This window comes from Bos javanicus, chromosome 3 (genome assembly GCF_032452875.1).
Source record: "Bos javanicus breed banteng chromosome 3, ARS-OSU_banteng_1.0, whole genome shotgun sequence".
In the NCBI taxonomy this organism is placed as follows: Eukaryota; Metazoa; Chordata; class Mammalia; order Artiodactyla; family Bovidae; genus Bos; species Bos javanicus.
In genome coordinates this window covers 79,984,759-80,009,806 of record NC_083870.1, presented here as the reverse complement: position 1 = coordinate 80,009,806, position 25,048 = coordinate 79,984,759, and the positions used below count along the sequence as shown (strand labels likewise).

At 36.8% G+C, this 25,048-nt stretch overlaps 1 protein-coding gene across 2 annotated transcripts in view; it reads left to right on the top strand.

Annotated features, from left to right (window-relative positions):
- LEPR (leptin receptor) overlaps positions 1-25,048 on the top strand; it is a 99,957-nt gene that overhangs the window by 50,822 nt on the left and 24,087 nt on the right. For both annotated transcript variants that reach the window (XM_061411708.1, XM_061411707.1), the window contains exons 7-14: positions 2,716-2,861; positions 6,683-6,827; positions 13,450-13,740; positions 13,900-14,017; positions 16,717-16,916; positions 19,315-19,463; positions 20,556-20,715; positions 20,833-20,915. In XM_061411708.1, coding sequence (XP_061267692.1) covers positions 2,716-2,861; positions 6,683-6,827; positions 13,450-13,740; positions 13,900-14,017; positions 16,717-16,916; positions 19,315-19,463; positions 20,556-20,715; positions 20,833-20,915 — 1,292 coding nt within the window. The remainder of the gene's footprint in view (positions 1-2,715; positions 2,862-6,682; positions 6,828-13,449; positions 13,741-13,899; positions 14,018-16,716; positions 16,917-19,314; positions 19,464-20,555; positions 20,716-20,832; positions 20,916-25,048) is intronic.

The following is a 25,048-nucleotide window of genomic DNA, read 5'->3' as shown; positions in this document are numbered from 1 at the left end:
ATGGGGAAGGGAAAAAGGATACTTGCAAGAATGGAAGAGGAGTCAGATAGGCAGCTGCTAGAGTTGTCCAGTTGGCTTGGGGTTGCTGTAGTGAAGTAAAGAAATGTTCAGGCTTGGGATCTATTAGGAGATGGTGTTTCCCTCATACTCAGTTGGTAAAGAATCTACCTGCAATGCAGGAGACCCCAGTTCAATTACTGGGTTGGGAGGATCCACTGGAGAAGGGGTAGGCTACCCACTCCAGTATTCTTGGTCTTCCCTTGTGGCTAAGCTGGTAAAGAATCCGCCTGCAATGTGGGAGACCTGGGTTCAATCCCTGGGTTGGGAAGATCCCCTGGAGAAGGGAAAGGCTAGCCACTCCAGTATTGTGGCCTGGAGAATTCCATGGACTGTATAATCCATGAGGTTGCAAAGAGTCGTACACGACTGAGTGACTTTCACTTTCACTTTTCAGGAGATGGTGCAGACTGAAGTGGATTGGGTATGGAGTGTGAAGGACAGAGAGGAGTCAAGGATGACACTTAGGCTTGGACCTGGTTAGTAGCAGAATAGTGTTACCAAATGGGGATATTGGAGATAATTAGGTATGTGACGAATTATATTTGAGATGCTTATTAGAAATCAAAGAGACGTTGAGTAGGTAGTTAGATATATGATTCTAGAGTTCAGGGAGATATATATTTGGGAGTCTCTAGCATCAGATGTTTATGGGATTGTATGAGGTCACATATTTAGAGTCCAGTGAGAGAAAGACTGAGGCAATCAGAGAGAAGAGGAGTAAAGGAATGTGACGGCTGGAAACCAGGTGGACAAAGTATTTCTACTTGTCTGCTACTCACAGAATAAGCAGTTGGGACACTGCTGAGAGATGGAGCAAAATGAATCAGACAATTAACATTGGATTCAGCAAAGAGTAGTAAACTTGGTAAGAGTAGTTTTAGTGGACTAGCAAGAAGGAAGACCTGATCAGAATAGGTTGGTTAGGAAAATGGAATGCAAAATGGAGAGTAAGTAATGCCAACTCTTTGGAGGAATTTTTCCCTGAAAGAAGCCAGTATGTGTGGTCTCTGACTGAGTACCTAGGGGATCCAGGGAAAGATTTATTGTTAGATTTCTAATACAAAGCCATATGTGTATGCATATAAGAAATGTAAAATAGTTTATAATTTTATGATTTCATTTCTGTTTGGTGTCTATTTTGTTTTCTATCTTTTTGGTCCTGAATTTCACCTGTTACTTCTAGACTTTAGAGTTTAGCCATTCCTGCTTTAAAGTAACTAAAATTTGTACTATGTCACAGAGAGTAAAACTTCATTAATTTTGACTTGAGGAAAAGGAAAAAACTATGACTGAATTCTTGAAATTAAGGAATGTAGAAAATATTAATGTGCCATTATTTTTTTTTTTAATAAAATACATGTCAGTATATATTTCAATGTAATGATGATTTCTATGTTTATGAGTAACTCTTGTTAATCATAAAAATCTTGAAAGCATAGAGATGCACACAGAAGAAAAATGCATCATTTATTTTCTACTATTTTGGCATTTTTTCTATTTTAATGCATATTTACACATATCCTTTTATTTGTTCAAATTTTAATGAATTCAAGTAAATACATTGCCTAATGGGCTTCCCTTTAAGCCCATTAAGGTGGCTTAGATGGTAAAGAATCTGCAGTGTAGGAGACCTGGTTCGATCCCTGGGTTGGGAAGATCCCCTGGAGAAGGGAATGACTACCCACTCCAGTATTCTGGCCTGGAGAATTCCATGGACTGTATAGTCCATGGGGTCACAAAGAGTTGGACACGACTGAGCGACTAACACTTTCACTTTCACATTGCTTAATAAACTTTCAAAACTAGCAATATTAAACTTTTTCAACATTCTTCTCTAATATGATTTTAATGACTATAGATTACTTTTTAGGGTATGAACTATTATTTGTTCAATCAGCTGTTTATTATGTTTGCGTTGTTTCTACAGATGATTTAAAGTTTGTTGTATGTTTTAAACTCCACAGACATACATCTCCACATATGTATATACACAAATGATATGCATACATAAAACACATAGACAAATAAACTCAGAAATTAGATGCTGAGTTAAATACACCATTAGGATAAGAACTCTATCTCCATTTCTGGTGACAAGCCAAGTCCTGCTAATGTTGTGTTTACTGCATGTAAATTGTGTATGCTATGGGTTATTCGAGTGGGTATGTCTCGATTTGTTGAATTCAAAAATTAATGTTTAATGTTTTACATACAGATTTACATGAATCTGCATGCTTATATGCATTGATTTTTGCATACAAAATTTATATGTATTTTCCAAGTAGTGCTCTGCAAAATGCTTTTTCTTCTTGTCATTCACTAAAACAGTGGGTTTCATCAAGGGAGGCTTCGAATAAGTGTGGGAAAATCTAGGTTCAATAAAGTTAAGCAGCGTTTTTTTTTTATAGCAGGAATCACATTTGTCAAAATAACATCATTTTCTGATTTATAGTTTTTACCAAGTAGGGAGAAGGAAACAAAAATACATGGATTGCTATGGTAAGTTACAGTAGTAGAATATTTTGGTTCTGTAATTAGCCTTTGGATAAGGACTCCTTAGTTTAAAGAATAGGATATGCTACAATTCATTTTGACTTCATTTTATGATTATCATGAAAATAACTTGACTTAAAAGTGTTCTCTTTTTTCCTTAAGTGAAGCCTGATCCACCATTAGGTTTGCGTATGGAAATCACAGACACTGGTAGTTTAAAGATTTCGTGGTCCAACCCAACACTGGTACCATTTCAACTTCAATATCAAGTGCAATATTCAGAGAATTCTACAAAATATATAAGAAAAGTAAGTATATTTTAGTTAATAAAATGAAAAGTTGAGAAGCAATTAAAGAAAAGGTGAGATGCCCTCCAAGTCCCATAGAGAATGCCTCTGCCTATCAAATGTGTATACTGTTTTTGAAGAGATTCAGTCATACTTCAATATCGTACATTCAAGCTTTCATTCAAGATCAGCAAAAGAAATGAGCATGTACGCAAAATTTCTGCATCTTCTATAAAATGATTTTAGAAAAGTTGTTCAGTGTTACTAAATATCTCTTACATGTGGATCTGTGTTATATTTTGATAAGCTTGGCAAATTTCTCTTAGAATTTACTGCCAGAAAAAGTTCCTTTTCCAAAAGCTTAGTATATTAGATTGTCTTTTTTCTCCCCCTCACTCTCCTTCTCTGTCTCGTTAACACAGACACACATACACACACACATGACTAATGACTACAAGAAGTCCAGATACAGAACTACTGAATTCGTAATCATAGTATTTTCACTTAAAGACCTTCTCTGGCTTTTGATTTTACATGCCATCCTTATTTTTTCTTATTACTCAATATATTTGTTTACATGCACTCCATGCATTTATACAGTTGCTGCTGCTGCTGCTGCTAAGTCACGTCAGTCGTGTCCGACTCTGTGTAACCCCAGAGATGGCAGCCCACCAGGCTCCCCCGTCCCTGGGATTCTCCAGGCAAGAACACTGGAGTGGGTTGCCGTTTCCTTCTCCAATGCATGAAAGTGAAAAGTGAAAGTGAAGTCGCTCAGTCGTGTCCGACTCTTAGCGACCCCATGGACTATAGCCTACCGGGCTCCTCCATCCGTGGGATTCTCCAGGCAAGAGTACTGGAGTGGGTTGCCATTGCCTTCTCCAGGATTTATATAGTATAGTCTGTCAAATCTTTTTTTCAGAAAGTGTTGTGCACTCACTAGGTGCCAAGAACTCAGGATACACTAGAAGAACAGGATAGGGGAGCTTGCAGTCGCAAGTGGTAGAGGATGGGTTGTATTATTAATTAGAGGGAGGGGAAGATCTCTTTAAGAAAGTGATATTTGAGCAGGGATTTGAAGGAGGTGGTGATGCAGGGATATTAGGGTCTAAATAGAGGAAATAGCGATTTAGAGGACCTTAGGGATGGGAAGTTGGAGGTCAGGGCAGTGAGTGAAGTTAAGAGCAGTAGTGGAGGGGTAGGAGAGAAGGAGGAGTCGTCAAGAGCCTCATGGGTCATAACTTTGGCATTTTAATTTGTAAAACTGTTATATAACTTAGAGGTGAAAACTTGTCTTTTTATATCTGGGCTAATTTTCTAAGACTTGCAATTTAGTTGCTCAATTGTGTACGACTCTTTGCGACCCCATGGACTACAGCATGCCAGGCTTCCCTGTCCATCATCAACTCCTGGAGCTTGATCACATACATGTCCATCAAGTCAGTGGTGCCATCCAACCATCTCATCCTCTGTCATCCTTGTCTCTTCCTGCCTTCAATCTTTCCCAGCATCAGGGTCTTTTCCAGTGAGTCAGTTCTTTGCATCAGGTGGCCAAAGTATTGAAGTTTCAGCTTCAGCATCAGTCCTTCCAATGAATATTCAGGACTGATTTTCTTCAGGATTGACTGGTTGGATTTCCTTGCAGTCCAAGGGACTCTCAAGAGTCTCCTCCAACACCACAGTTCAAAAGCATCAATTCTTTGGCACTTAGCTTTCTTTATAGTCCAACTCTCACATCCATATATAACTACTGGAAAAACCACAGGTTTGACTAGATGGACATTTGTCTGCAACATAATGTCTCTCCTTTTCAATATGCTGTCTAGGTTGGTCATAGCTTTTCTTCCAGGGAGCAAGTGTCTTTTAATTTCATGGCTGCAGTCACCATCTGCAGTGATCTGGAGCACCCCAAAATAAAGCCTTTTACTGTTTCCACTGTTCCCCCATCTATTTGCCATGAAGTGATGGGACCAGATGCCATGATCTTAGTTTTCTGAATGTTGAGCTTTAAGCCAACTTTTTCACTCTTCTCTTTCACTTTCACCAAGAGGCTTGTTATTTCTTCTTCACCTTCTGCCATAAGGGTGGTGTCCTCTGCCTATCTGAGGTTATTGATATTTCTCCTGGCAATCTTGATTCCAGCTTGTGTTTCTTCCAGCACTGCATTTTGCATGATATACTCTGCACATAAGTTAAATAAGCAGGGTGACAGTATACGGCCTTGACATACTCTTTCCCCTATTTGGAACCAGTCTTTTGTCCATGTCCAGTTCTAACTGTTGCTTCTTGACCTGCATACAGATTTATCAGGAGGCAGGTAGGGTGGTCTGGTATACCCATCTCTTGAAGAATTTTCCACAGTTTGTTGTGATCCACACAGTCAAAGGCTTTGGCATAGTCAATAAAGCAGATTTTTTTTGGGGGGGGAAACTCTCTTGCTTTTTCAATGATCCAACAGATGTTGGCAATTTGATCATTGGTTCCTCTGCCCTTTCTGAATCCAGCTTGAACATCTGGGAGTTCACGGTTCACATACTGGTGAAGCCTGGCTTGGAGAATTTTGAGCATTACTTTGCTAGCATGTGAGATGAGTGCAATTGTGCAATAGTTTGAACATTCTTGACATTGCCCTTCTTTAGGATTGGAATGAAAATTGACCTTTTCCAGTCCTTTTCCAGCAGGGGCCACTGCTGAGTTTTCCAAATTTGCTGGCATATTGAAGGTAGCACTTTAACAGCAGCATCTTTTAGAATTTGAAACAGCTCAACTAGAATTCCATCACCTCTACTAGGTTTGTTCATCGTGATGCTTCGTAATGCCACTTGACTTCAGGATTTTAAATATAGGCGATCTGATATTGTTTAATGTATTGCTGAGGCTTTTTGCCATTTTTAGTCTGTGTTGCCCCACAGTCAAATGGGCCAGGAAGTTCAATAATTTTGAAATACCTCATTGGTTGTTTTATGAAGTTATGTCTCTTAGATGTTTTCACTCTGGTTTTTAAACTGTATTTTGATTGACTGTAGCTGATCATCACGGAGAATGAAATGGCAACCCACTCCAGTATTCTTGCCTAGAGAATTCCATGGACAGAGGAGCCTGGCAGGCTCCAGTCCATGGAGTTGCAAAGAGTCAGACACGACTGAGCAATTAACCCACACAGCTGATCATCAGACCAGGGTTCTTAAAATTATTCATGCCCTCCTTCTGTGACCCATTGCTCTAGGAAGGTTTATAGCTCTATGCCTACCCTATGCATCATCTTTTAAAAAAATATTTACTTATTTATTTGGCTGCGTCAGGTCTTAACTGTTGCACGCAGGATCTTTGCTGTGTCACGTGGGATCTTTCATTGTGCTGTGTGGGTTTAGTTGCTCCATGGGATGTGGGATCTTATTTCCCCAACCAAGGATCAGACCTGTGTCCCCTGCGTTGCAGGCAGGTTCTTAACCACTGGATGATCAAGGATGTCCCTCTGTGCATTGTTGTCTATTAATATCTTGTATGTTATCGATGTCAGCAAAGGCTTGAAGCTTCCCACTGAGTTTAGCTGTTCCTCTCAAAGTTTGAAAAGTCAATATTCATTATCATTCAGTTAAAAATATATGCTGATTATCACTGTGATTTTTTTCCCTTGAACTTACAGGCTTTTAAAAATACTATTGACTAATGTCAGTCAAACGTGTGTTACTGGGTTATTGATCTCTGTTAAATTCCACTGTGGCCAGCTAACTACTCTGTAAGATTTTAATTCTTTGAAATTTGTAGAGACCTGCTTGTAATCGATTTTGGTAAAGGTTTCACATCAACCTAATGCTCTGATGTTTTCAAATGATATTTAACAGACTGATGAGATTGTCTCAGCTACGTCTCTGCTAGTAGACAGTGTGCTTCCTGGGTCTTCGTATGGCGCACAGGTGAGGTGCAAGAGATTGGATGGCCTAGGAATCTGGAGTGATTGGAGTGCCCTTCTTACCTTTACTACACAAGGTAGGTTTGTTAAGAGTCACTTCTGTTCACAGGGGAGTGTGATTCCTGAATTGCCTTTGGCATATTATTCTTGTCTTAAAGTTTGTGGTGATAAATCAACAGGAGGAACACCATATTAACTTCTAATTTAAACTTTGAACAAGGTCATCCTTTAGTGAAAAGTTGTATGAGAGCTTCCTCATTTATATGGATTCATAGCAGTATCTTGCTGAATTACTCTTTCTTACTCAAAAGACAGAGTTGATATAAAAGTTCCAAATTTGTAAATTCAGAACACTGCTTGTACTGATGTTTCCTGAATTTACACTTGAAAATCAGATATACTTATTGGGTATAAGTTTTAAATATTAAAATTTTATTTGAATATTATATATGTTATATAATTAAGCAATTCTTTTCACTCCAGATGCTCGCTTTGCAAAGCTTTTACTTGCAGTTTTCATGTTTTTAAAATAATCTTTAACGTCAGAAAAACTGCAGTTTATTCACAGCTTCCTCATGGAGTTGAGGTGCATTGTTTTACATAGAGGCCCAGGAGTCTAACGGTGGTAACCCTGGCACAAGCCAGGCTGTGAATGCAGGAAGGCAGTTCATAGTTCTTTGACTAGTATTCAATCTATCAAATGTGCAAAGTTATTCCCACTCAAACTTGTTCAGGTTGATAGTAGATACACGGAGAAAGCAAGTACCATGTAAACACTAAACCATGTAAATGTGTAAAACACTAAACAGGCTTATTTATTAATTGCTTATTATTTAAAAAGCATTGATTGTTAAAAAGTAAGTATCAATAGTAGTTTAAAAGCACTGACTTTGGAGTCTGACAGAATTTTGTAGGAGTCCTGCCCACCCCCCTTATTTGGAAAGTTTCTTAACCTCCCTATACCTCAATTTCCTCATCTATAGAATAAGGAGTTTTTATATGGATAGAATGAAATGATGCACATAAAGTGCTTACTGCAGTGCCTGACTCTTAGTAAGCACTTGTGAAATAATGGATCATAGTTTATAAATATCTAGCTTGTAAATTGACAAACAATATTTAGAATGTCAAAGTCTAATGAAATTTAGAGGCTGACATGATACTTATCTAATTGCTTAGCATAAATAACACTGTGAGAAGAGCTAGAGTAAGTGCTAAGCATTAGAAGGGATTAATTCTCACTTGAAAAGTCAGGAACCTTGAGTGAACAGACTTAGAAGGCAGGGATTTCTCATCTCTATTCCTCAAATCACTATTGAGTATCACAGTGTGTGTCATAGGATGCTGAAAATTCAACTTTTGTTCTATCTTGAATTATATATAATTGATTAATAGGTCTTAATGACCAGCTGTGAAATACATAGAGTGGAGTGAATTAACAGCATCGAATTTCAATGAGTGTCCCATGGAGGTTTTTATACAGTGGGATTGGGGGAAGTGGGTGGTGGGGTAGGGAAGTTGATAAGGGAGGTGGAGGCAGCAGCCCCTGCTCCCATTCTGAATGGCCTATAAGTTGTACCTGTATTTTGCTGTCTGGTGAAGTGTTTCTCTTCCACAAGAAAATGGCTTCATTCTTTGCTGTTATTCTTCTTAATAAGATCTGAGAACCTACCCTCGCTGAAGAAAAGGGAAATTCTAAAAGAATCATGATTGTTTTAAAGTTTTCTGATGTTCAAGTTATACGTTTATACCTTCCTACTATAATGATTCTTAGCAATGTTATGTATTCAGTTGGATTAAATGAAATCTTTGATCCAGAATAATAACTACTTGTATTACATTTCATATAAAATTTTATTTTGGGTTGTTCAACTTAGGTTCTTAGACCTTCTGATGGACATATTTCTAGTTCTATTTTGCTTTAATAGAACTATTTCTAGTTCTATTAAACCCTTTTATACTTCTATTTCTTTCCTAGTTCATATCAGTATCTGTAGAATTAAATTTGCTTGGTTTACTAATATGTTGTATCATTTTTATGCTTTCATAATAAACCAGATATTTTAATATATACTATAAAACACATATGTATGCATGTATATGGCCTTTCATAGGCAAATATTATGTGTTTTGTTTACATGAAGGTAATAAAGGTATGTTTTGTTGAAAAGAAGCATTGCTAATTTATTTGCTTGTGCAGTATCCAATAATTGTTGTTCTTCAGTCACTGAAGAAATTCCTTGGTGGCTCAGATGGTAAAGCGTCTGCCTGCAATGTGGGAGACCTGGGTTTGATCCCTGGGTCGGGAAGATCCTCTGGAGAAGGAAATGGCAACCCACTCCAGTACTCTTGCCTGGAAAATTCCATGGACAGAGGAGCCTGGTAGGCTACAGTTCATGGGGTCACAAAGAGTTGGACACGACTGAGCAAAATCACTTGGTGCTGCATAACTCATTTTGAGTCACTAAGTAATGTCCAACTCTTTGTGACTCCAGGGACTGCAGCACTCTAGGCTTCCCTGTCCTTCACTATCTCCCAGAGTTTGCTCAAATTCGTGTTCATTGAGTTAGTGATGCTATCCCATCCTCTCATCTTCTGCCACCTGCTTCTGCTTTTGCTTTCGTTCTTTCCCAGCATCTTTTCCAGTGAATCAGCTATTCTCATCAGGTGGCCAAAGTATTCGGGCTTCAACTTCAACATCAGTCTTTCCAATGCATATTCAGAGTTAAATGATTTCCTTTAGGATTTACTGGTTTTATCTTCTTCCTGTCCAAGGGACTCTCAAGAGTCTTCTCCAGCACCACAGTTCAAAAACATCAATTATTTGGCGCTCAGCCTTCTTGATGGTCCAAGTCTCACATCCGTAGATGACTATGGAAAAATTATAGCTTTGACTATATGGACCTTTGTTGGCAAAGTGATGTCTTTGCTTTTTAATATGCCGTCTAGGTTTGTCATAGTTTACCTTCCGAGGAGCAAGCATCTTTTAATTTCTTGGTTGCAGTCACCGTCTGCAGTGATTTTGGATACCAAGAAACAATATTACCATTAATAGCTAGCCTTTTACTTATTCAACACAGATGTGTCCCTTTAGTGACTGTTGACATTCCAAACAGAAAAACCTGAAAATGAGGAATGAATGCAGACAGTGAGTAAACAGCTACCTCAAAGGCCAGAATTTGTTGATGTAGCACAGAGTGTGAGGTTAAGCTTACTAATGTAACCAACTTGGATAGTTCAGATGCCATGAGTGATACCATTTGATTATCAAGGGAAAGACAGAAACTTGTCAAATAGAAAGTAGATTAGGACACCGGTGGAGAAGGCAATGGCACCCCTCTCCAGTACTCTTGCCTGGAAAATCCCATGGACGGAGGAGCCTGGTAGGCTGCAGTCCATGGGGTCGCTAAGAGTTGGACATGACTGAGCAACTTCACTTTCACTTTTCACTTTTCATGCATTGGAGAAGGAAATGGCAACCCACTCCAGCGTTCTTGCCTGGAGAATCCCAGGGACGGGGTAACCTGGTGGGCTGCCATCTATGGGGTCGCACAGAGTTGGATACGACTGAAGCGACTTAGCAGCAGCAGCAGCAGGACACAGGTAGAGGGGAGGAGAGCTTATACACTTTAGCATCTCCCAAGCACATTTTCCTATTCCAGTATTATCTGCTGTAATGATGTAATATGTATTAAATCACAAATAAAAGGTAGAAGTAGATTGAGAACTCCTTCTTAAATAATAATATTGACACTTAAAGAGTGCTTCCTGTGTTTCAGGCACTATGTGCTTTGCACGTACTAACATTTTATCCTTTCAATGACCTGTGGGATAAGTACTGTTATCCCTCTTTTATAAATGAAGTTGAGAATTAGATAGAGTTAAGTACTTATAACAGTTGATACAATTACAAAATAGCCTAACTCCAAAGTTCATGTTTGTAACCACTAGTAAGGCAATTAAGTGCATAATGTATAATTATACAAGATTTCTGGTAGCCCTAGAAATTGACCCTCAAAGCTAGTAAGCAGTAAATTTAATTATATAGGGCATTTTATTGGAATACCTCATTTCCTTCATGATTCCTGGTAAATGAGGTTTTAGCATTGCTTAGGTTTTTTGGTTTAGGTTTGCTGAGTTATGCTGGCTGCAATGTCTGTACCACACTTGAGACTTATTTCCTGAAAGCTGTGCAACAGCAAAGTATGTCTCCAAACTTGGGGACTTCCTATTCCTGTGTAAAGAGATTTGAATCCTTCTCCCTTAAGTCTAGTTACTTAATATGATTAGGTTCACTACCATTGTTCACTGTCCAGCAAACAGAAACATTCCATGAGATTGAGGCGTTAATTTACTTAGAATGTGTTATCACACCTGTTTTATTATTTCCAAACACTTAAAGGTTACTTGATGTAAATATTGCTGCAGACAGAATACTAATTCTCAGGACCTTTGTAACTGCTACGTTTTATTCATTAATGCATTTAAGCTGTACCTACCAAGTGCATAGTTAATGAAGCATTGACTATTCCTAGTCAAGGAATTCTTATGGATTCTTTTACAGTGAATTTAATAGGTTCTTTCTCTATAGCTGCTGGGAGATGCTTTTCAAGGAAAACCCAGGACCTTCCCAGAACTTATGAATATTGCAATTTACATACTAAAAACAATTTTGGAAGTGCTGAATTCCTGTAGTAACTTTATTAACTGCATTCTTGTTGCTATGAAAGAAGAGGAGAAACACATGTTAGATAATATCTACATTTCTTGTGCAGCTCTTATACCAGGTTAGAGAAAATACTTTTTTCTTAAAGAAAAATAGGTAATCTGCTCCAAGAATTAAAAAATCTATTTTATGGAGCTATGATAAAGACATGCATTTTAAAATAATTTATCTAAAATGTTTGATTCATGATTTATGTTCTTTTGAGTAATTTACTAATATTTGTCAATAGAATTTCCTTTTTAAATAGAATTCATTAATGCAGATCCTGTAAAGGTATTGATATTTGGTCATGGGAAGAAAATCATTATTGTTGTTTTAATTTACAAACTGTTGTATAGTAGTATCTCACATGAGAATAAAAGATAGATATATTTATATTATTTTAAAAATTAAACAGTCAGCACATATCAATTTCACATTTGTTCAATGTAAATTTTATAGATCATCAGGTTTTTAATAACTTGTTTTTAAAGCTATTTTAGCATTTAATTACATGAAAATGCTGTGACTTTAATCCTGTTTTTCAATTAAGTCTTAGGCTTCAATTTCAAAGTGAAATGCTTTGAGCTTTTTATTATCTTTCAAATTAAAGCGTCAATTTAATTTTGGAAATCTTATTTGTACTCTTTTTTAAAAAACTGAATTGAGACTTTTGAGGCAGTTGGTAATGAGGTGTGTGGTAAGTAAGTAATTACCAGTGAAGCCTGAGTGCCGCCCTAGGTGAGATTCATAAATATAAGGCCTAACTTTTGTCCAGTAATTTCATGCCATGAAGTTTTTTCCTGTTTATACTTGACTGTAGACATAGCAAATGCAAATATCTTCTATGGATTCGGAGGTTAGCATGCTATTACAGAAAAGAGAAAAATAATAAGAACTAATCAAAGTTTTTGGATTTGTTTTGAGGGTAATTCAAAGGATATATATGGAAACAGATATTCATATTCCCTCAGCAGAAAATAGCTTACCTTAAATTTTACAACTGAAATATCCTGTTTTCGTAATGCACTATGGCAGAAATAATTTGTTCCTGTGTAAACATTCATTTACTTTTATTCTAATTAAAAAATAGAGACTTAACTATGGCTTCAGGTGGCGCAATGGTAAAGAATCCACTTGCCAGTGCAGGAGACATGGGTTTGATTCCTGGATCGGGAATATAAGTGGCAACCCACTCCAGTACTCTTGCCTGGAGAGTTCCATGGACAAAGGAGCCTGCAACAGTCCATTGGGTCACAGAGTCGGAGACGACTGAGCACACAAAGAAAATGTTTCCAGTAATAGGAGACTGAAACAGTACTACGGAATAGTGCATTGGTGTTAAGAATAATATTTTAGAGAAATATTGATTCCCCTTGTCCTCGCCACACGACACTGGCACTGAATACTTAAAATGATGTTACAGAACAGTATTTGCAGTTTTGTCTGCCTTGGTGCATCATTGATTTTACGTTTCCTAACAAGTTTTCGTATTTAAAGCTTATTTCTCTACTCGCTTACTTGAAATTTTCATGTATTCAAATACGAGAAGGGCTATCACCATTTATTCTTCAGGATTTTGCTTTGTAGGGATTTGATTTGAGAACCTGCCTAAAGTTTGCTGATTCTGAAAGCAGAGTCTGATGGAAGACATGCCATGGTAGAATTAGACTATATTTCATTTTCACTAATTTTCTGCCTATCAGCAAGTGACAGTTATTCACTAAAACATATTTTATAATGAATAAATCTCTGTTCTTAGAAAATTCTGAAGGCATTTATGGGCATTCAAGTCATTTGAGAATGAGAATGCTTGGGATGCTTACTAACTATACATGAATGGACAGCTACAGTTCTGCAGTCTCTCAGCACACTCATTTTATTTGGGGCAGTATAATCCTGAATGCCTGGTGAATCCTTTTTGCGTGTTATCAATTACTTACGTGATGTTTTCTTTCTTGATCTCATATCATATCTTTCTTCCCCCATTACAGATGTCATATATTTTCCACCTAAAATTCTGACAGCGGTTGGGTCTAACATTTCTTTTCACTGTATCTATAAAAATGAAAAGAAGATCGTTTCCTCAAAAAAGATTGTTTGGTGGTTGAATTTAGCTGAGAAAATTCCTCAAAGCCAGTATGATGTTGTGGATGACCATATTAGCAAAGTTACTTTTCCCAACTTGAATGCAACCAAACCCCGAGGAAAGTTCACCTATGATGCAGTGTACTGCTGCAATGAGCAAGAGTGCCACCATCGCTATGCTGAGTTATATGTGATTGGTAAGAAGCCCAGGCTTGTCTTCTTTTTTCCCATGAGGTACACTTTTATTATGGACTCTATCTTAGAGTTCCATTGAAGATGCTAAGGAAATTGTATTTTCATTAAAAAATGTTTTGGTGTTTTTGCTTTATAGTAATATTTTAATGTGTTTTAAATAGATGTCAATATCAATATATCATGTGAAACTGATGGGTACTTAACTAAAATGACTTGCAGATGGTCACCCAATGCAATCCAAGCACTTGCAGGAAGCAATTTGCAGCTGAGGTATCATAGGTATGTATTATTTTTGTTATTTTTTTTTTCTGTGGATATGGTGAGATAAACATTTCTTATAAAAATGTCATGATAGTGATACTCTTGTAGTATCCTCTTTCCTCCTGAAAGAGGAAAGTAGAATATACTTAATTAGGAAATTTTTGAGGAGTTAAATAAATTGGTGATTCTTGAAAAAATTCACACACAAAAAAAGTTGTAATTTGTTTTTATGTCATTGTTTTTTCCTGATGATCAGTTAATTCTCCACAATTGCATTTAATGTGGAGAAATAATTAATGTGTAGTTAATGAATGAAATCCCCAAAACTAATGTCTATACATTTTTAATTTGACTTGGAGAATTGACTGAGGAAAATATGAAGGATTATAGAAGCCTCATATCATTTGCTGAAGATTAAGGTTTTAGAAAAAATTGGAGGTAGTGGCACAGAGATTGTGAGAGACAATATGAATGGTTTTTATAAATAGGTAAGATTATTTTTTTAATTGAACTATAGTTGATTGACAATCTTGTGCTAGTTTCAGGTGTGCTGCAAAGTGATTCAGTTATGTCTATATATATGTGTGTGTGTGTGTATCTATTCTTTTTCAGATTCTTTTCATTATAGGTTATTATAAGATACTGAATATAGTTCTCTGTGCTATATAGTAAATCCTTGTTGTTTATCTATTTTATAAATAGTAGTATGTATCTGTTAATCCCAAACTCCAAAATTATTTATTTCTTCCCTCCTTTCCCCTTTGGTAACCATAACTTTGTTTACTTCACAATGATTAAACTATTCTAGTAAAGAGTAATTTCATTTGTTCTTTACCCTTCTATGTTTTAAAAAGAATTCAAGTTTATTGTCTTCCTATAGTATTCTCCTTCTCTCTATAAGTGCTTTTATCTAAAATGTGTCAATTAGGACAAGATAGACATATTTTAATTTTTATAATACTCTTTAGTAATTATCAAGAACAGGTATACTCTTAAACACCCTGTCTCCATTTGTATCAGGACTTTTAGTTTTATATCTTGTGCTCATTTATTCTTAAAATCTAAAGTTTCTACTTGAAAAATCCATTTTCTCAAATAATGTGTTCTGATCTATTCCTTTTGCTACCAATCTATTCTTATGTAGTATTAGAAAAAACAGGGCAATTTCTTCATCTCTCATGTGGGAATAATAGCTGTCTTCATCTTACCTGATATGAGTACTTTAAAATCAATAGAATGTTCACTGTATACCACATTACTTTTGTAATCTCTTTACTTTCTTTCCATGACATTTTCAGTGGCGTTTGTGGATGACTGTTCTCTAAGCATTTGAGTCATTTATCTTCCTAGTATTTTCAGAAGAACCATGAAACTAGCTGGTCAAGATTTTTAACCTCTCTAAGCTTCATTTTCCTTATCTGTACAATGGAACAAATAATAGGACTTGAAGGGTTTCTGTGAAAATTAATAATATCTTATTTAATTATAATTAAGTGATATGATTTCTTCTGGTAAATATTCAATAAATGTTTGTATCTATCATAATGATAACGATGCTAATCTTTGAATTCCAAGTGGACTGCTAATGTGCTTTTGTACAAGATGATGACTCCTCATCCCACTCTCTCATCTAACCTCACCCATCACAGGCTTTCACACACACATACACAAACTCACACATGGTTGTAATTTTGAGGAAATAGGAAGAAAAAGGTGTCACAAAAAATGGAAAATAAGGGACAGAAGAATATAGATTTTCCATTTTCACGTAACCTCCTTACCCCCATTCCTAAGGAAATAGTAACTGCTACTTTTAGCACTTAACTACTATATTTAAAGCAAATAATGGCAGAAGAGTTATTTCAAAGAAGAGGTGAAATGCTTTATATTCTCTAAGGTATAGTGTTGATTGGGATGTGGTGATAAAAATATTTTCTTAATTTTCTTCTCTGAGAAAATAAGTGATATATCTGACTATATGCCTGCATGCTCAGTTGTCTCCAACTCTTTGCAACCTCATGGACTGTAGCCCATCAGGCTCCTCTACCCATGGGATTCTTCAGGCAAGAATACTGGAGTGGGTGCCATTTCCTTCTCCAGAGTATCTCCCCAACTCAGAGGTTGAACCCATGTCTCCTCTGTACTGGCAGGTGAATTCTTTACCACTGGGTCACTTGGGAAGCTCACCTGACTATACGATCCATATATAAGTCAAGAATTGGTATTATTTTAATTATATTGCTTTGAACTAGAATATATTAGGGAAATGTCAATTAAGATATAATTTACTATCAATTATGTTTTCAATTTGTGGTAGAATTTAAAGTGCAAGGAATTTATCTTTCTTTCCATCTCAGGAATGTCCCATTACCACTTATGATCTTTATTTTAAAAATTCAATCACTGAGCTATATTAGCATAGCTTCCAAAGTGGTGTAAGTCCTGTCTCTAATTGGATCCTTCTCTCCTTATTAGAAAATTGTCATTTACTTCAATTGCATACCCACTTACTGTCAAGCAAAATATTTAATAAATGTTTTCTATTTTAATGGAAAGATTGTAATATAGCTGGGAATTCAAAAATGCCTTTTCAATAAGAACAACTACTTTTAGATGGAGCAAAAACTGTGTATTTTAAACAACAAAGAAGTCTTCTCAGATATCTTATTGCTTTCATCATTGTTGTATACTTATTGATTATTTTTTTATCTTTTAAGGAGCAGCCTGTACTGTTCTGATGTTCCGTCTATTCATCCTGTATCTGAACCCAAAGATTGCCACTTGCAGAGAGATGGTTTTTATGAATGCATATTTCAGCCAATCTTTCTATTATCTGGCTATACAATGTGGATTAGAATTAATCACATGTTGGGCTCACTGGACTCTCCACCAGCTTGTGTCATTCCTGATTCTGTGGGTACGTCAAAAACTATATGTATGTCTTCATTTTTATTAGCAGATTTGGATTCAGACTGATTCAGGGTAACAGTTGAATTTTGCTATTTTCTGATCACACTAGATTAAAAAATTATTTTCCTATTTGCAGTGGGATTGAAAAGGCAATCAGCCTTAGACAAGTTTACAATTTTTATTTTACTTATAGCACAATTTTTAACAATAGGAATATGTTTAGCACATAATTTGCTGAGTTATGTTGGTTACTGGGTTTGAAATTTGGTCTAATATTATTCTAAATAATACACTATTTTATGTTTTTTCTCAATATACATATGGCAACATCTGATGTTTTTAATTTAAAAGTTTAATTGGATGTTCTGATGGTTTTTGAAATCTGAGTAGTCATAACTCAAAGCTTAAATTTGTAAGGCTGGGTAGGAAGCAGAAGGATTCAAAATAACTCAAGTGAAATAAAGAGAAAATAATCAAGACGATGACATCCACCATAGTATTTTAAAAAGATATTTTTATTTCAAAGGACAAAGAGAACCCTTGGAAATTTTGGTATATTGCTCCAAGTATCACTGTGAAATCTTTGAAAAATGGCCCATTTATGATTTTCTGGCAAAGACAGAAGAGTATCTTTTGATGCTGTATACTATTTTGTTGGGAAATTATACCAAAAATTAATATTGGTCCATTGTATTTTCAGATAATTAATACATATCTGACTTCAAATCTAAATTTTATTAGATACAGGATGAAATTGTCATAATCAAAAAAGTTTTCTTTCAATATGAAGTCCCAATTAATTGATCTGCCCTCTTCAGGCCCCTCACTAGTTTGGTTCCATTTTAAGTGATTTTATCGTAAGGAGTACTTATCTGATACTAAATATCCTAGGGTAGCAAAGAACTCTTCTACACCCCTCCCCACAAACATGCACAGATACACCCTCGCATCTATTATGTGACAATTGCAACATGGATTCAGTTTGATATCTGAACAGTTTTTGATGTTACTTTTTTCAGTACTAATATAAGGCATTTAAGTTGGACTTAATATTGCCTACTATATACTAGAAGACACTGTGAAAATTCAACTTTGGGAATGACAGCTCCTCATTTTACTAGCTTTGTTAACTTGGGCTATTTGCTTAAATGCTCCGAGACTATTTAATCATGTATAAAATGTAGAAAATTCCTTCTTCCCTAAGGTCGGTATTCTGGGGATCACGTGAACTATTGTACTTCAAATCATTCCTTGTACAAACTAGGCATTCATGGAATATATAGATGTGATGTGCACATGATTCAGTCAAGTGCAATCACAGATTTAATGCCTAAGGGTCTTTTGGAAGCTCATACTTTTTTTCTTGAGGAGGAATTATTAATACCTTTTCAAAAGGGGAAAAATATGTCATCATACTGGTTGGTGAAGAATGTCTTCTTGACATATGAAGAACTGAATAAGCATGAGATACTGAGTAATAATAAGAAAAGTTTAGGAGTTTTGGTTATCCACAGTCTGAAGAAGTATTGTGGATGAAATCTGGAGCTTCAAATGTTCACACTATAGTGATTATGCTTTGAGATATTAGTTCCCAAATACATTGAGTTTGAGTAATGTCTTTTACTATTTTTTAAAAAATCTCTTGCCGTCTGGTTCTCTTTGCCTTTGTTTCTACCTTTAAAAAACTTATTTTCCTCAGACTGTAGAGAACCAAAGCTTTACTCTGCAAGACTACCTCTGACCTTAACCTAAAAATACCTTTTAACAAACAGCAGAAAAGTTTGAAACCACATGTGTGGAAATGGATGCACTGTATAGTTTTTTGATTTTAATTAAAGTTCTATATAGAACAGAGTTTGCTATTAAATTTCTTATGTGTTCAGTATGGTATCTTTTGCATGCGGAGACAATAGCTCCATTTCTAATCAGGTCTTACTATTAATTTGGAGAGTGACATGGACAATGAATTGACCTTTTTTCAATCAATAGCTCTATTTGCAAAATAGACATAATCTTTTTCTTATGTATCACATACAGTTGTAAGGAATAAAATGAGACAATGAATGAGAAAATTTTAAGAAAGAGATGTTGCTTTATAAATAGAAGGTATGGAAGATTATTGTTGCTAAGTTGTATATGACTCTTTATAACCATATGGACTACAACCTGTCAGGCTTCTCTGTCCATGGCATTTCCCAGGAAAGATACTGAAGTGGGTTGCCATTTCCTTCTCCAGAGTATCTTCCTGACCCAGGGATTGAACTTCCATCTCCGGCTTGGCAGCTGGATTCTTTACCACTGAGCCTCCTGGGAAGCACAATGGAAGATTATAAAATCATAATAACATTTAAAAACATTGTTACTGCTTAAATTACTGTTACATAATACTTTAAATTTTTTTCTAGTGAAACCACTGCCTCCATCCAGTGTGAAAGCAGAGATTACTGTAAAAATTGGATTATTGAAAATATCTTGGGAAAAGCCGGTCTTTCCAGAGAATAATCTTCAGTTCCAGATTCGCTATGGTTTAAGTGGAAAACAAGTACAATGGAAGGTATTTTTTACCTGGAAATTTCTTCAGCTTGCCTCACTAAATATTATTTCTTATAACTGTTTAAGAATTTTATTGCATAAGATTTATTTTACTGGCATAAAAATACATCCTCCTGTATTCTATAGTTCTTTTTGTTAAATTTTTGTTGTTGTTCAGTCGCTCAGTCATGTCCAACTCTTTGCAATCCCACTGACTGCAGCACAACAGGCTTCCCTGTCTTCCACTATCTCCCGGAGTTTGCCTAAGTTCTATCCATTGAGCTGCTAACCCTTTCAAGGAATGAAATGTCCTGTGACTGAGCATTTCCCAAGGTGTGTTTTATAGAACATTGATCCCATAAAATGTTTCTTGAACAAAGATCACATTAAATAAAGTCTAGGAAACCTTGCATCACTAGTGTAGCATCATGATACTTTGCATGTTAAAGGTTTGGAGAAGTCCTGAATTTAAGAAACACTTGTGACTTCATTTCATCCTGTTTCTCAAACTCATTTTACCAAGGAATCTCTTTTCTTCTAACACACATATTCAATGCGACACAGTTTGGAAGCTGCTTTTATCAAACAACCGGAATGATACCCACAGTGGCAAGTGAATATATGATACCTCTTGTGTTTTGGCTTTCTGACAGCAGCCTGCAAAACCTAGAAATAGCAGGAGCTCCCATTATGTCTAGATCACAGTGATTTCAGCTGAATGTGACAGTTTACCTACTTATTGAAGAGACTGAATATCAGACAGGCCCTGTAGAATAGGCCATATCTAACCACTAGGTTAAAATTATTAAAAGTCTGTGGACAGAGGTTAGCACTAGGGTAAGAGGGTGATTGGGAAGTGAGGTTGCAAAACTCTTGTCCTACCTAGTCTTGTCATGAGATGGAAACAACAAGATGCTAAGGCAATCCTTAACTTGAAGGAACTCACATTGCAAGCCTAGTAAATTTCTAAAGTCAGAAAACACAAAGTCAGTTCTCTCTTAGTTTTGGAATAGTGTTAGAGTGTAAAATAAAATGCACCTCAGGGTTTTTAGCTACATATGTGTTAGTAATAATTTAGCTACATATGTGTCTAATGATTTGACTTATTTTACAGATGTTTGAGGTATATGATGCAAAATTAAAATCTGCCAGTCTCCCAGTGCCAGACCTCTGTGCAGTCTATACTGTCCAGGTGCGCTGTAAGAGGCTAGATGGACTGGGATATTGGAGTAATTGGAGTACTCCAGCCCACACAGTTGTCATGGATGTGAAAGGTCTGTAGAGATTTTGTGAATGTGTCTTAAAAATGCCTAAGTATGTGCTTCAAATATGACTGAAAGATAATCCTTCTAAGATCATATGTACAACTTGGGCTCCTTGTCATTTTGCAGTTCCTATCAGAGGACCTGAATTTTGGAGACTAATTAGTGAAGACACCACTAAAAAAGAGAGAAATGTCACTTTGCTTTGGAAGGTATTCCTGATTTTTATGTTATTTAAAATTTTACTTCTGTATCCTGAAAGATTTGCTTCATTGTAAAAAGATTTACTCAATAATACCATCTTTTATAAACTCTGCAATCCCAAATTTATTTCTGTTTGAAGATGTTGATTACAGAGAGTCGAGATGTAGAGTGGAGGAAGCACTGGTCTGGAGTTTGGAGACTTTAATTCTGTTTTTGGCTTGACATGGTGTAGTTAATCAGTGCTATGTTGACAGTCACTTAGACCTTTCACCCGCAGTTCCCTCATCTCTATCAACATAAGATTGGACTGGATACTATCTAGTGTTCCTTCAAGTCCAAAAAATTCCATTAGTGTTTAATCCTAACCAGAGTAAACATGGCCTTCCCTACATACCTCAAGGACATTGAGATTGTTCTTTCTGTGTGATGGCAAATATACAACAGATATTTCTAAAAACAGTGAGTATAGAACTTAGCAATTTTGAAAGCATTCTTTCTCCCAAATGAATTGATTTCTGTCCCAAGTGAATGTATTTTTTTTTGTTAGAATCTTCAGGGGATACAAACATTCAGTCCTTACAAACATCATTTGTCATTAGGGAAATCCATACTAGAACAACAATAAGACACAATACATACTTTTTAGGGTGGTTAAAATCCAAAAAACTCACAATAAATTGCTGACTAGAATGTGAAGCAACAGGAACTTTTATTCTTTGCCGGCGATAATGCAAAATTGCACAACCACTTTGGAATATAGTTTGATAGATTCTTATAAAAAAACATTGGTACTTTCATATAATGGAATAATGTGTGTGTGCTAAGTCTCTACAGTCCTGTCTGACTCTTTGTAACGCTATGGACTGTAGCCCACCAGGCGCCTCTGTTCATGGGATTCTCTGGAAAACAATGAGTTGAGTGGGTTGCCATGTTCTCCTCCAGGGGATCTTCCTGACCCAGGGATCAAACCTGCATTTCTTAGCATTGGCAGGCGGGTTCTTTACCATTAGTGCTGCCTGGGAATAATATTCAGTGATAAAAAGAATATAAAGCCACAAAAGATATGGATGAGTCTTAAATGAATGTTGCTAAGTGCTAGAAGCCTGTGTAAAGGGCTACATTATAATTCCACTTAGATGACATTCAAGAAAAGATAGATGTAACTATCAGATACGATCAGTCACTCAGTCGTGTCCGACTCTTTGCGACCCCATGAACTGCAGCATGCCAGGCTTCCCTGTCCATCACCAACTCCTGGTGTTCACTCAGACTCACGTCCATCGAGTCAGTGATGCCATCCAGCCATCTCATCCTCTGTCGTCCCCTTCTCCTCTTGCCCCCAATCCCTCCCAGCATCAGAGTCTTTTCCAATGAGTCAACTCTTTGCATGAGGTGGCCAAAGTACTGGAGTTTCAGCTTTAGCATCATTCCTTCCAAAGAAATCCCAGGGCTGATCTCCTTCAGAATGGACTGGTTGGATCTCCTTGCAGTCCAAGGGACTCTCAAGAGCCTTCTCCAACACCACAGTTCAAAAGCATCAATTCTTTGGCGCTCAGCCTTCTTCACAGTCCAACTCTCACATCCATACATGACCACAGGAAAAACCATAGCCTTGACTAGACGGACCTTTATTGGCAAAGTAATGTCTCTGCTTTTGAATATGCTATCCAGGTTGGTCATAACTTTCCTTCCAAGGAGTAAGCGTCTTTTAGTTTCATGGCTGCAGTCACCATCTGCAGTGATTTTGGAGCCCAGAAAAATAAAGTCTGACACTGTTTCCACTGTTTCCCCATCTATTTCCCATGAAGTGATGTAACTATAGAGACAGCAAAAAGATCAATGGTTTCCAGGTGTTTGGTTGATGGGGAAATGTTTGAATGGGTGAAGAACAGGGGATTTTTTATGATGGTGAAACTATTTGGTATAATATTGTCCTAGTGAGTACATGCTGCTGCTGCTAAGTCACTTCAGTCGTGTCCGACTCTGTGCGACCCCATAGATGGCAGCCTACCAGCCTCCCCCGTCCCTGGGATTCTCCAGGCAAGAACACTGGAGTGGGTTGCCATTTCCTTCTCTAGTGTGTGAAAGTGAAAAGTGAAAGTGAAGTCGCTCAGTCGTGTCTGACTCTTAGCGACCCCATGGACTGCAGCCTACCAAACTCCTCCGTCCATGGGATTTTCCAGGCAAGAGTACTGGAGTGGGGTACCATTGCCTTCCCCGAATGGAAGATTATTCAGCACTAAAAAGAAATGAGCTATCAAAGTCATAAAAAGGCATGAAGGAACCTCAAATTTAGTTTGACTAAATTTAAAAAGACAATATGAAATGGCTATGTACAGTATAATTCCAACACTACTACGTGCTGCATAGCCTTATGTATTTCTAAAAATTCATAAAACCCTATAGCATAAAGAGAAAACCTTAATGTATGCAAATTAAAGAGAAATCATTAGGAGGTTGGAGAATCCTAGAATGGAGTTCAGGCTGCAACAAGAGAATCTAACTGTACTACAAGTGTATGAAACAACCTCACTGAAGGAGTTGGGCAAAAAAGGTCCAGGCCTAGGCAACCTTTTTAATGAGTAGATTTTTAAGAATGAAGTCAAAAGGAACTATACATAACCACTGTATTCTAGTTGGTAAAGTCATTTTTCTCACAAGGTATGGGTTAACAGTTTTGGTATCATTCAGTTCAGTTCAGTTCAGTCGCTCAGTTGTGTCTGACTCTTTGTGACCCCATGAATCCCAGCACGCCAGGCCTCCCTGTCCATCACCAACTCCCAGAGTTCACTCAGACTCACGTCCATCGAGTCAGTGATGCCATCCAGCCATCTCATCCTCTGTCGTCCCCTTCTCCTCCTGCCCCCAATCCCTCCCAGCATCAGAGTCTTTTCCAATGAGTCAATTCTTTGCATGAGGTGGCCAAAGTACTGGAGTTTCAGCTTTAGCATCATTCCTTAGATATATAAATTGGAATTGAACAATTAAGTATTGGATGATGGGTGGTAAGAAGGACTCAAGTTTGTTACTGTTTAACTGATTATAGATAAGCAAAGAATGATCCATGTGGTAATGGGCTAGGGTATGAACTCATGTTTAGCTTAATATGGATACAGATAGATTCACATAGAAATTTTCAGTGGGAAGAAACTCCAACCAAGAATACTCTACCCAGCAAGACTCTTGTTCAGATTTGATGGAGAAATCAAAAGCTTTCCAGGCAAGCAAAAGTTAAGAGAATTCAGCAATATCAAGTCAGCTTTATAACAAATGATAAAAGAGGTTCTCTAGGCAGGAATCACAAGTGAAGGAAAAGACCTACACAGAATAAACCCTAAACAATTAAGAAAATGGTAATAGATCATACATATCAATAATTACCTTAATGTAAATGGGTTAAATGCACCAACCAAAAGACAAACTGGCTGGGCAGATGAAAACATATGCATGCATGCACTTCCACTTACCATATCACTCTACTTAACCCCCTAAATTGTATGTAATTATTTTATATTGTTAGGTTAATTATGTTTCCATTACAGCTTGTAATTATAGTTCTCTTTTCTCTTTTGTCTGGCTATTGATTGAGAAATTTTCATAGATATGTGTGTATATGGATATAATACACACACATGCATTTCCTTAATCTGTCAACTGAGAAAGCCATATTCTGGTAGTAAGCAACATTGTCAGATTTGTTTCTAGTACTGTTCTCCAGAAACTAAGGCTCTGTGAAAAAATGCTTGGTAATAGGTCTGGGGCAGGAAATGCACAAGATGAGGCTAAAGTAACTTGCAGGACTAGAAAGTAAGGAAGTTTACTATCAATTTTACTTGAGGGTTACAAAAGTAAACATTTGTATATGAAAACTGACAGATTGTTTAAAAACAAAATGCAACATATGTATGATTTTTCATTTATTTCTTGCTGTGCTATGCTTAGTCGCTCAGTGGTGTCCAACTCTTTGTGACCCCATGGACTGTAGCCTGCCAGGCTCCTCTATCCATGGGGATTCTCCAGGCAAGGAGTGGGTTGCCATGCCTTCCTCCAGGGGACTTTGCCAACCCAGGGATTGAACCCAGGTCTCCATGTTGCAGGTGGATACTTCCCCATCTGAGCCACCAGGGAAGCCCTTATTTCT